Below are 13,188 nucleotides of genomic sequence, written 5' to 3' on the forward strand. Positions count from 1 at the left end.
TCTTTCTTTCTTTCTTTCTTTCTTTCTTTCTTTCTTTCTTTCTTTCTTTCTTTCTTTCTTTCTTTCTTTCTTTCTTTCTTTCTTTCTTTCTTTCTTTCTTTCTTTCTTTCTTCCTTCCTTCCTTCCTTTTTTTCCATGTGGAATTTCCAAATCTGGGTTCCTCCTTCTGCCAAATCGGAGCATTGATCCACCTAGGCCAGCACATTTGTGGGGTGGGGGTGGGGTGGGGTGCGCAGCTGCAGCTTTTCAAAGTGTGCCAAAGGGAGGTTTATGGCTTGCTTTTTTGAAAAGCCACTCGGGGATTAAATTTGGGAAGGGGGGGGCAGAATCTCTCCCAGAAGTGAAGCAACCTTTCTTTCTCTTTCCAAAAGAGGTGGGAGAGTTTATATCACTTGGAACTTTCCTTCCCCCCCCACCCCCCCCCCCACCCCCAAACCAGCAATTTCTGCTCTCCCGGCTGCCACTTCCCTCCTTCAAGTCCGAAACGGTGCAGTTGAGGCTCATAACTATCCGGGCAGCTCTTTTGGGCGCGGGCGGGTGTGTGCGTGTGTGGGGGGGAGTTAGTTGCTGACCAGGGGCTGCCTCGGCCCGCGCGGTCTTTTCCTTTCCGCCTTGGCGGAGGTTTTCTTTTTTTGGGGGGGGAGCGTGGGGGGGGTAAGGCAGGCGTCGCATTGCTCTGCGCATCGCCCTCCAGGGAGACTTATGAATCCAATAACGAAAGCTTTATTGGTGGCAGCGCCTGCCTTCTGCCCCCCCCCGCCCCCCCCGCCCAGGAGCTCCGGCCCGGCCCAGCCGCGGAAGGAAGGAGGGGACAGGGAGCCGTCGGGCGGGCCAGCCAGCCAGGAGGCGCAGAGCAGCGGCAGCAGCAGCGCTGCAGAGGCGGCGGGGACCGGCGCTCCACGCTCGCCCGGCGCCTCCTCCTCCTCCTCCTCCTCCTCCGGATGCCAGCACAGGCTGCGGCGGCGGCGGCGGGCATCTGGAGCGGCGGCCAGGATGCTGCGCTACCTGCTGAAGACGCTGCTGCAGATGAACCTCTTCGCGGACTCGCTGGCGGCCGGCGACGGCTTGGCCAACTCTTCGGAGTTGTTGCTCAGCCTCAACTCTTCGGCTCTGGCCGCGCTCAGCCCCGGCGGCTTCCTGGACCTGGCCAACGTAACCGGCGGCAACGGTGAGGGGCGACGGGGGGGCGGGCAGGCGGTTGAGCCGGGAAGGGCCCCCTCCCCAAGCCTTGACCTGCCGGCGGGAGGCAGGGAAGGGCTCAGTCCGAGCCGGCGCTGGCAGCGGCGGGAGGGAAGGTGGGAGGACGCTCTGTACATGCTCAGAGACAGGCTTGCGGATGGCCGGGTTTGGACGCCGGGTTTTCTTTCGGGGCTCAAGGCAGCCGAGTTTTTCCTTCGCTGCCTGCAGCCCCCCAAGCGACCCCACCCCCGTTAACAGAGATAGCCGGGGCTATCCGATTTCACGCCCGAGGCTGGACGTGAATCCGAGTTTAGTCACTCCGGTCCCTGCAGTGGTTTCCCAGCCCCCCACCCCACCCCACCCCCAGTGGATCCAAAGATTCAGGCTCTTTGACCTCTTAACACGTGTCGGGTTGGGGGTTCAGGCCAAAGTCCGGTGGCTGGTTTGGGGGCGAAAGAGAGACGGCTGACTTTTTTTTTTAGCCATGTGGAGGAAAGTGTGCCAGGGAGGCTCAACGATCGTAGCATCTTCCCACTTGAGGGGCGAGCCTGGTGCCTCCCAGCCATTCACACGTGCACGCGTCTCACTCGGGAAAGTCTCAAGAGTGCATCTCCGAAAAATCCTTTGTTCCAGAATGCTTTTTCTCTCCGGGGAAATGTACCCAGTGCGGACACGTGTCGCTTCTCCCCACGTGTGCGGGTTGCGGGGGAGGGGCTTTTTGATTGGGATCATTACTTCTCTGCTCACGGATCTCTTTCTCGTATTCGAGTGCTGAGAATCATTTAAAAGGGGGGGGGCGATTTTGTTCATCGGATCCTTGACCATATAGAAGTCTAAGTCCCCCCCCCCTTTCCTCGACGGCCGTCCCGTTGGAAACCACCTGGGATTGCAGCAAACCGGCCGGTAATTTTTGCACGTGGGGAGAGCCGATTGAACTCGGAGCCTCGTCTTTCGATAAAATAGTGGCTCTTGGAGTTTCCATTGCCTCAAATCTCTAACGCTTAATCTTTTAAAAAGCGAGATCCCCGATTGGCTTAGACCCCGGTGGTCGTGGAATCTCTTTCTCGCAAGCCTCCCCCGGCTCCTACGGGAGCTTACCTTTATTTTTCCCTTCTGCAAGATATTCAGTTATCTAAACCAGGCCGGAGGTCACTAATTGTGAAAAAAGAAAGAAACGGTGTCTGTGGGCAGGTGCAAAAGTGCAGTTCCCATCTTAAAAAATTTCGGGCTGGTCCAGTGCATATTCACGAAAGGGCGGGAGTTAAAGCTTTTTTCCAAGGTTTGCCCTCTGCCACCTCTAGCCCTCTTTTAACAAACAAACAATCTCTTCTTCAAGTTAAAAATCCGGGGGCTGGACTAGAAGACCTCCCGAGGTCCCTTCAGCTCTATTCTCTTCTGTTCTACTGTCGTCAGATTAGGGCTGCTCTTATGTCCCGGTAAGATCTCTCCAGCTGCCCCTTCCTTCTTCCATTCCTGAGTTTCCTCCCGTGGTAGTGCAGCGTCTGAGCGCCCGGCAGGAAAGGCAGCGCAGGTTAATTCTCCCCCCCCCCCCGTAGCGTCTCCGCAGGCAGCTGCAGTTAACCGAGCCCGCCTCTGGCCGGCCGCTGAGGATCAGACCCTGCACACGCCTTTCCGCGGTGGCGCCTTTCCGACTAAGCGCAGACCGAGGAGAGTGCGGCTCTCAAGGGGACTTGCGACTTTTTTTAATTATTATTATTCCATTTATATCCCGCCCTTCTCCGAAGACTCAGGGCGGCTTACAAGCTTAGCAGTAGCCTTCATTCTATGTATATGCCTGCTTATTAGGGCTTTCACACACACCCCCAAGCGGCATTATTACAAAGTCAGCTTAATTGCCCCCAACAATCTGGGTCCTCATTTTACCTACCTCGGAAGGATGGAAGGCTGAGTCAACCTTGAGCCTGGTGGGACTCGAACCTGCACTAATTGCAGGCAGCTGGTGTTACTTAAGGAGGCATTAGCCCACTGCTCCACCAAGACTTTCCAGCCCCGCAGCTGAGAAGGCGCAGAGCGGGGTCAATAGAGAAGCGCGCTGACTTCCCTTTTGAAAGAGTGGGGGGAAAAAAAAACTATTTCAGGAACGATCCCAGGTAGGAGTTGTAAATTGACCGTTTTGCGCCCTCTCTTGGCTAAAGTTGGTAATGAACAAGTTCCGGATTTCTTTTTTCCCCCTTCTATCATTCATTATTATTATTATTATTATTATTATTATTATTATTATTATTATTATTATTATTATTATTATTATTATTATTATTATTATTATTTATTTTAATTCCATTTATATCCCGCCCTTCTCCGAAGACTCAGGGCGGCTTACAAGCTTAGCAGTAGCCTTCATTCTATGTATATGCCTGCTTATTAGGGCTTCCCCCCCCCAGCAGCATTATTACAAAGTCAGCTTATTGCCCCCAACAATCTGGGTCCTCATTTTACCTACCTCGGAAGGATGGAAGGCTGAGTCAACCTGTAGCTGGTCAGGATCGGACTCCTGGCAGTGAGCAGTGAGTTAGCCTGCTAGGTTTTTTGTTGTTGTTGTTGTTGTTTTTTCCCTTCAGTGGTTTCCGATTTTCCGGGACAAGTCCTTGCAATGTTCTTGGCCAGGGGTTTTAGCTTTGCCATTGCCTTCTTCCTAGGGCTGGGAGAAAAGGACTGGCCCAACTCACCCGACTGGCTTTGTGCCTCTCGCAAGCTCCTGCTTTTTAGCCAGGATGCTTTAACCACTACACCAAACTGTCTCTTTCTTTATACCAGGGCAGAATGCTTATTCCAGCCCATCTCCTTCATTCCGTTCCAAGAGGTGTCTGTAGGGGGTCAAAAAGGCGATATGTAACTCCAACTGTGGCCCCTATGAGTGTCATCTTGACTTTTTTTTTTGACCCCCTCCCTCCAGACCCCTTGTTCCGTTCTGTGTTGGTGTACCAATGGTTTTTCTCCTTTGAAGCCAGTGCCTCTGGAACTTGTGTGGAGAACTTCAAAGAGCTAAACTAACTCTTGGGATTATATTTTGAGAGCTTTCGCTTCCTACCATGTCTTGGTCTACTCTCCCTAATTATTTTATATGCTCCCCTTCCTTTATAGAAAACCAGCGTCCTTGGTTTTGTTGCAGATGTTTCATTACCCAACTAGGTAACACCATCAATGCTATACATGATGACTACTCTACCACGGATGACGTTACCTAGTTCAGTAAGGAAATATCTGCAAGAAAACCATCAAGCTCAGACCACACCAAGCACACCACATTTGAAGGATGGTCAAGATGATGCCATCCCAGGCTAGCAAAGCTGGAACAAACAGTATAGCAGCTGATCATTTTGCCATTCAACGGCAACTGAAGCAGATAAATTTCCTCACTGACACTCCTGCATTGGAATAAACATTTTTATATAAAAAAAACTTGCATGCAAAGACAGTTAAACTGGTCAGGCTAAAGGTGAATTTCTTGTCATGCTAATTAGTTTTTTTTTTCTTTCTACATGACAGGAGGACGGGGTCAGCATTCTCATAGCTTTTTTTTTTTATCACATCTTCTTTCCAGCATCTTTCCCTTTGAATGCTTGCAGCTTCCTGGCTTAGGGTTTTGCTTGTTTTGATCACAACCCCATCAGAATTTTTGTATTCTTGGCAGTGTGATGACAAAACACAGAAGGACACAAGTTCTGATGTAAGAGGGTGAGAATTTGCCAAGCACCAAAGAAAATGTATGGGGAGACTCAAAACCAATCTACTCACCTGCCACTAAATATAACCAGTACAAGCACAGAAACGATAACAGTCGTGTGCTATTTTTTATATATATTGCTATAAGCTGAGAAGTTAGGTAGAATAAATGTTACCCAAACACTAGTTGTTACCCAAGGACTCTTTCCTTCTTCCTATTAATAGTAGCAATAATTTGGGGATAACTTGAATTGGTAGGAAGCTGGAGTGGATTAGTCTTCCTCAACCTACTACTCCTAGGTGTGCTGACCAACAACTCACAGCTAAATATCGCTCCGAGTTCTGATATCCAGAGTATCTGCAGCTCATCAGGGTAGCAAAGTGACTTGAGATGTCCTCTAACATTCCTTCCAATCTATTAACTCTCCCTCGGTCTATGCAGGGGTAGGCAACCTGGCTTCTTTTATGACTCGTGGACTTCAATTCCCAGAAGCCCTGAGCCAGAATCCCACAATCCCTGGGAGTTGAAGTCCACGAGTCATAAAAGAGCCAAGGTTGCCTACCCCTGCATATTGGCCTGTCCAGTTCCGAGTCACAGTCTCTCTTCTGGTGTGATTTGTTTATTCAATTTATATGCCACCCACCTTATGATTCAAGGCAACTCTTTGATGGTTAAAGGAAGGTGAGCTATTTTAACCTTTTATTTTCTGGTATTTATGGAATATACCTTGAGCTTTGGTGAAGGTGATTTGGAAATAGCTAAACGGGTGTAAAAAAGCAAAGCCTTCAATTCAGGTCAACTCTTGGTGATTGTGTAGCCCAGGTTCGAATCTCAGAAGGGTGTGGCTGACTGATGAGAACAAATAAGTTTGAAATGGCTATATCAGTCTCCCTTTAATTTTTTGTTAGCAATCCAAAAATTTATGGTGTGTGTGTGGGGGTGTGTGTGTGTGTGTTGCCGATGTGGTTAGTCAATATGTCTTCAACTTCCAAAACTAGCCTCCTGCAGCCAAATGTAGCCAGGATTGAACATTACCACAAGCTGCCATCCGCTAAAATGTGATATACATAAATTCAACAGGTGCAGCATTTTCATCCCCATGTATATTTGCAGGTGGATTATTTACGGCCCATTCTTGGAGATTAGCAGGCTACATCTGAAAAAATAGCAGTGGGGGCAATGCCGGGCAATTAATTTGCCCATCAAATACTATCACTTAGAGCAATGTTTCTCAACGTTGACAACTTGAAGATGTGTAGATATCAAGTTCCAGAATTCCCCAGCCACCACAACTGACTTAGAGGCTTTGTAGCCTCTATACACCCTTAGGAAATAAAAAAGAATGCAAGAAAAATAATAAGAAAAACCCTTAGGATTATGGAGCCAGTGGTAAATTGAGAATGAAATAAATCATGGAGATAGATGAGATTGTTTCTTCTCTGTGGGACTGCAGGAGAGGCCTTACCCCCCTGGCCTCGCTCGGGCTCCTTGTCATAAAGAGGAGAGCCTTTTTCATTATCATTATTAATTAGTTTCGTTATTAATGCAAATGAGGGCAAATGCAGAGAGTAGCCCATCTTTTAAGTCAGGCAGACCTGCTGGGACAATTTGGAGCATCCCGGAGCCCCTTGAATTGATTCTCTCCCTGACCCTCCCCTCCTTTATGCTAATTAGGCTCATTAAATGGTGTTTGACTCCAGTGTGTCCTTATAGGATGATCTGGCTATGCTTTATCCAGAAAGCAGTGAAGAATGGACCCCTTGGGCAGCTGGCGAATCTGCAACAATGGCCCTTTCAACCTGAAATGTATCTTGTCTCAAACTTTCAATTAGTCACCTTTTTAATTGGCAATCATTTTGGGCCTTATTAATTTCCTTGTCTCTCAGATTAATGAGGGCTAAATACTCAATATATTTATGCCCGTGAAAATCCTTAAGTATTAGGCGGTAGTTCTATAAACTTAACTGCTTGAGCTCCCTTCAAAATCTACTGCTCACTCTGCCCCAGCCTCTCTATTTGCTGTTTCTGCTTTGCAACTCGCTTTCTATACTTGGAAGAACTAAAGGTGCAAGCTGCAAGTAAACAAGAATACAATAAAATGTTCTTGGAAAAGTCCATTCCCTTAAATCTAAGCCTCTTTCTCCCTCTTGTGGCTGAACTATCCAATGGCTAATGGCTTCCTAACTCGGAAACTTTTTCTCTCTCTCTCTCTCTGAGAAAACCGGCTTTAACACAGGAAAGGGAAAATACGTGGATTTTACGCCATTTCTAACAATAAAGTCAGCTAAGAAATCACAAGGAGGGAAATTCTCAAGGTAGCTTGAGAATAAGGCAGAACAATGAAAGCCTTTTTCAGCGAAGAACATTTAGAAATGTCAAGGCAGGTTTCCGCACACTGTGCCTTCCTTTCATGTCATTTCTCATGGCTAAGAACTCTCTGCTAATTCGTTTTTTGAGGCTTACAAAGTAGCATCCAGAGAGGGTACCAAGAATGGTGGGATCCAAAGTAGGAGGAGCAATGTGGAGGCTTTAACTCTCTTCGTTAATTGGTTTTCCCCTTCCCCTCCTCTCCTTCTTGTTCTCTTTTTCTTTTCATTCATTCTTGCCACACACCTTAGCGGCTGTGGCTTCTAGTGCCTCTTCTTCTTCTCCTTTAACTTGCAAAAGAGCTGAAGTGTGTAGTTTGGAAGAAAACAGTTCTGCCTGGAAAGGTTAGTGGGGTAAAGTGACCGCCCAGGACATTTGCTTTTTAAAAAAAAATAAAAAAAACCCCACCTTTTCTAAGAGAGAATGTAGAGCTGAATGTGAAGGTGACAAATTCCATCTTCTGTCCAAGTGGGACGTTCAGAGGTGTTTGCAAAATTAGCCCTTCCTTTGTGATCTGTGGCAGCTGTGATAGGCCAGAGTGCCTTTGAGGTGCAACGGAAGTCCTGCTGAAGCAGAAAGTCATGCCAGCAAATAAAAAAGTGCTTTTAGAAAGTGAAAAGGACCAGTCTTGGTCCAAGCTGCCTGCCTCATTATGAGCTGCTTCTATGCTTAGCATGGAACATCAGAGGCGGCTCCAAAAACCAGGAAAATCTTTATGCATGGAGCGTGTGCGGCATAAGCAGCAGGCCTGCTGTTTGTAGAGGGAGATGCCTTTTATTAGCACTGGCACTTTCCCTCTGCTCTGAATTCACCCCATTAACATAAGCTATTTATCAGGACAATTTGACAGCCAAAATAAGCATTGGTGGGGAGTGGTGTGGTTGGTGACAAAGGCTGTCCTTGGGGAAGATGAACTGTATTAAGGTTTTTGCTCTGGGTGTGTGTGTGTGTGTTTGTGTGTAAAAATGTGAGCCGGTTCTCAAAGTTTTACAGTTTGGTTCTAGGCCCAGCTCTAAAGGCCAGAAGGCCTCAAAGACCTTTTGGGATGTTACTCTTTAAAACATGCGTAGAGAATCTCCAGCTCTTGACCCAAATATAGCCAACGGGGGTTTCCCATCTGTTGTACCAGCTTCAACCCCCTTTATCCTAAGCCAAAGGAAAATGCATTCATCTTTAGTCAGCAGGGAAAGAGTAGGTATTAACACACTAAACTGCAAACTAACCAGCAAAAAACTCAACTTATCCTTACTTTGAGGAAGATCGCTTATCAATGCGAAATTCAAACTTCCATGTTTAAAAATCTATTTACAGTTGAGCTTGCTAACCTCTTGCTTTAGCGGGGTAGATTTATCCAAGTGGGCACCATGTATAATCCTATAACTCTGTGGGCTAAGGATGATTTTAGAATTGTAGTCCAGAACAACTGGGGATCAGATTAGGGAGAATTGCTCTAATTTTACGTTTCTCCAATCTGTTGCCTTTCCCGTATGAAGACTTCGGCTCCCCCAATTTTCTTCCAACTTAATGCTGTCTCTGTAGTTCCAATTCATGTGGAAAACGGCCATTTGGGAGTGGGGCAGAGGAAACATTAAAGAACTCGCCTACGTGGTGAAGTTTTAATCTTTCTACTTAAAGAAGCACTGGTGGAATGCCAAAATGGCTAATTGTGGATGGTGTTTTTTTTTTTACATGAGGTGCTTTACTTGAGAGCATTTAACTGGGTGGCTGTGTCTTTCCCCCCACCCCATCACCCCTCATAACCCTTGTTGTTACACGGGAGGACTTTTTCCCCATTACCTTGGCAACAGCCTCTTTCTCAGTGGAGACCCATCAGCAGGAACCAGCCAATCTATAAGAATCATGCTGAGGGCTTTCGGTTGCCCGAGATTGCCACATCGGCTTCCAGCAAAAATAATAATAATAATAAAAATAATAAATTTTTTTTTTAAAAAAATAGCTAACTCAAATGTGTCTGGGAAGTGATCCAGTCAAAGAAAGAAGATCAAGTGTCCAGAATGGGCTTACTCTGCTTATTTTCAAATAGCAAGCAGACATGTCTATCAGAATTGTACTTTACTGGTGTCAAAAGTGGACCAGTGGACCTTGGCCTACTTCCAGACACCCCTGACTGGGGAGATGTTGAAAGGAGGTCAACATTTGGGAAGCCCCATGTCATGGCCTATATCACTGCAGTGGGCTTATCTACTGAAAGACATGTGCCTTATTCTCTGCAGGAGCCACACGTGCTGCAGAAGAGAGTCCAGTGGATGTTCTTGTCAAGTTTCCAACGTATGGGCTTTTCAAGTGACTCTGAGGCATTACCTTAAAAGTCCTTTATTAGCCTAATACACCGGCAAATGCTTGCTCGAAGGAAGTTGGAATCTGAAATGTCCGCCCCTTGCACAATATATTTAAACACAATTCTCCACCTTTCTAATTTTGTCATTAATCATATTCTCCAATTAATTTAAAGAATCAGTTTCCCTTCCGTTAGAAAACTGGCTGAGGTCTTATCTTCTTTAGTTAGAGATGGCCTTGAAGGTGCAATCCTACTCGTCCCCCCTCCCAACCTTAAACTCAATCTCTTAAAGCAATACACAAGTTTAACATATGAAATGGCCACTTCTTCATCTCTTGTCAAGCAATAACATTCGATGTTAGCAGCGTTGACCCGTTCTTCTGTTAGAAGACATCTATTTGAAGAGAGAAAAGATCCTAAGAAGGGAAAGCAGAAGCCTCTTCAAAGCTGACCATCAACAGTGATCAGAGTTTTCTTCCCCTGAGGTTTTATTTTATTTTTTTAACTTCCTCCTTTTTTGTTGCCATATGACAGCAGGTTCTGCTTTTCTGCTGCATGTCTCTCCATCATTCTGCAGCTTCCTTACCTGCTCCCATAACGTGATCTGAACGAGACCTACAGAAGGCATTTAGTCTGGATGTCTTCCTGCAGGATTTAAGTAAAGAGTGGGGAATCAGGGAGTCCGCGGACAGCTGGAGGGAGGTCAAAGGTAGAAAATAGGGCAGCCCAATTTTCAGCAGCCCTTGTTACCCAGGTAAGTGAAGAACTGCACGCCCAAATCATCAGAATTGCACCAAAAGCATTCTTTTCTAACAAATTCAGTGAAAATGTACTGATAAAAAAAACAAAACAGGAAAATTTTAGCTAAATGCCAGCTGAGATCTTAAACAGCTATCAGTCAGAATTAACAGTATTGAGCTAGATGAGCAGTAATACAATTTAGTGACAGGAAGTTTCCTATGTTCTTGAATAATTGTGTGTGTGTGTGTGTGTGTGTGTGTGTGTGTGTGAGAGAGAGAGAGAGAAGAGAGAGAGAGAGAGAGAGAGAGAGAGAGAGAGAGAGAGAGAGAGAGGGAGAGAGATTAAGATTAGATAAAGATAGATAAATAGATTAGATAGAGATTAGTTAGAGATAGATAGATAGATAGATAGATAGATAGATATTAATTATAGATAGATAGATAGATAGATAGATAGATTTTATAGAGATTAGTTAGATAGAGATAGATAAATAGATTAGATAGATTAGATAGAGATTAGTTAGAGACAGAGATAGATAGATGATAGATAGATAGATAGATAGATAGATAGATACAGATAGATATTAGTTACAGATAGATAGATAGATAGATAGATAGATAGATAGATAGATTTTTATAGAGATTTTAGATAAATAGAGATAGATAAATAGATTAGATAGACAGACAGAAAGACAGACAGGGAGATAGGTAGGCAAATAGATAGTTAAGACTGAGGCCATGGCTGTCATTTAGATCAGCCAAGCTAAATGAATTCTCTCTTTCAGGAAGCTCTTTACAGTGGCAGATCACAGAGGGAGGGGGGGAAGTAAAGTTCACTCCATCCTTCAATGACAGCTGCTGCATTTAGAAGCTTTCCCCCATGGTGGAAATCTTGTGCACCCCTCCAAGCCGCCACCTTCCCACGTGCTGCTCCATGCTGCGCACACCAAGTACTGGATTAATTAGTAGCTTTGTTTCCAGGCGACCAAATTGAGCTGAGATGTCGCTCTTCGCCAGCAGGGAGGGAGCCGCTGTGGTGAGAACGCAGCAAGACATGGGAAGAGTCAATAATCCATAGGAAGATATATAGGACTTTGTCCCGCTGGCAGTTCCCTAATGTTGGGAAATCTTGAGAAGGCAATATCCTTGTCAGACCAAGGAAGATATAGGAAGTGGCTACTGTTTCATTCTATAAGTCATTTGTGTTGGCTTCTTAGGGTGTGGATGCGTATGGGCACCAGAGTTGCAAAGGTGTTTGGCTGTGTCCCACAATCAGATCATTTTCCTTTAATTGGAAGAGAGGCAGGGGTTCCTAAGCAACTACATCACTGGATACCCCTCCTCTCCTCGCCTTTATTTTTGCGCCTTATACATTTAATCACGTAAATCTGTTTTTTGCCACACTCAAGCCAGTGGGACATCTATTTACAACAATTAGAAGTTCCCTTAATCGTGAATAACCAATTCATGGCCCATAAAGTCCTTTTTGGAGTGGGGGAGGGGGCTTGGTGGTTGTTATCTTAGGATCACGATGCCAAAGTTTTCCAACAGGTTACCAACAATTGTTTGGCCAGTCTTTTGAGTCAAAAGTACTTGTTCTGTTTGATGCTCATGATCTTCTGATGTAGAAAGTCTCCCCTTATATTTCTAGTGTCCATAAGAAGGAGCTCTCCATGGAAATTATGAGGACCAGGAACCACAATAAAGCCTTGGGAGTGAGGGAATCTATGAAATGTCATCAAGTAAGTCATTGGGAATTAAATAAGCTGGTGGACCCAAAACACTAATAATTATGGATAGGGAAAGGAATTCTAAGAGAGAATAAGGAAGAAAGACAACATGTCTAGAAATCTGATGTTACTCTACATCATCAGTTGATAACTGCTATGTAACCATTAATTTGCAACCTTGGTAGTCATTGACTTGCTACATTTGGTTTCATTTTTCTCTTTCATAGTCTGCAAACACTTGCTTTGCTTTTTTGGAGTTATGCATTTCTTATCCACTCAACTTTTTGATTCTTGGAGACTATCTACTTACAGCTTATTTTCTTTACTTTTTCAAATGTGTCATTGCTGCAGCTGAAGCATTACTTTCTGCTGTGTTCATGCACAGAAGCCTACTCAGAATCCATCTGGAGATCTGCAGCACAATGCACAGTGTTCTATTTCTCCCAGCACATAGTCAAAACCATATTGACACCATGTGGCCATTCAGAGCCATTACAGAGAATGTCAATGCCTGGATTTCGCCTGCTTTGAGTCTGATAAAGAAAGGTTAAACTGTTTAAAACAGGGGTCTTCAAACTTGGCAACTTTGAGACTTGTGGACTTCAACTCCCAGAATTCCTCAGCCAGGCTGGCTGAGGAATTCTGGGAGTTGAAGTCCACAAGTCTTAAAGTTGCCAAGTTTGAAGACCCCTGCTTTAAAGTGTTGCTCACCCAGCCATCTACCACACCCCAAACAGACACAATGTTAGCTTTCAACAAGAATCTTAATTGTTAAATTTAAATGGGAACAGTTGAGCATCGCTTATGTTGGATGTAATCAAAATCAAAACAGTGGGTGAAAAATGTATCCCCCGCCCCCCAATGAAATATTGTAAGGTCTCCTGGCAAATTACATAGGTCTCAGCTGCAAGATTGCTCTCCATGGTCCTGAACATGAAATCAGACCTAGTGTTGGTCCCTGTGGCAGCTCTCCAGGGTCCTGAACTGGCCCATCCTTGATTTGTTTCCATCCTTCTTATGTTTCTTCCTGCTTGAACCATCGCTTACTTAAATGATGAATTCACTGATAAAGTAGGAGTCTCCTGTGAGTTTCTCTGATTGTTTTCCTCCTCATTTGAATTTCTTTTCTCTTTAAGAGATTGAGAATGATGCCAGAAATTTTCAACAGTGCATTAGGCTACTCAACGA

General features: G+C 45.2%; 1 protein-coding gene across 1 annotated transcript in view; it reads left to right on the forward strand.

The window, feature by feature from the left end:
• Nucleotides 1–993: 993 nt before the first annotated feature.
• ROBO3 (roundabout guidance receptor 3) overlaps nt 994–13,188 on the forward strand; it is a gene marked incomplete at its 5' end in the record, with an annotated part of 230,046 nt that continues 217,851 nt past the window's right edge. The window contains one exon of the mRNA XM_081334165.1: nt 994–1,168. Within this exon, the coding sequence (XP_081190291.1) occupies nt 994–1,168 (175 nt within the window). The remainder of the gene's footprint in view (nt 1,169–13,188) is intronic.

Source organism: Vipera berus (assembly GCF_964194415.1).
Source record: "Vipera berus genome assembly, chromosome: 8".
Classification (NCBI taxonomy): domain Eukaryota; kingdom Metazoa; phylum Chordata; class Lepidosauria; order Squamata; family Viperidae; genus Vipera; species Vipera berus.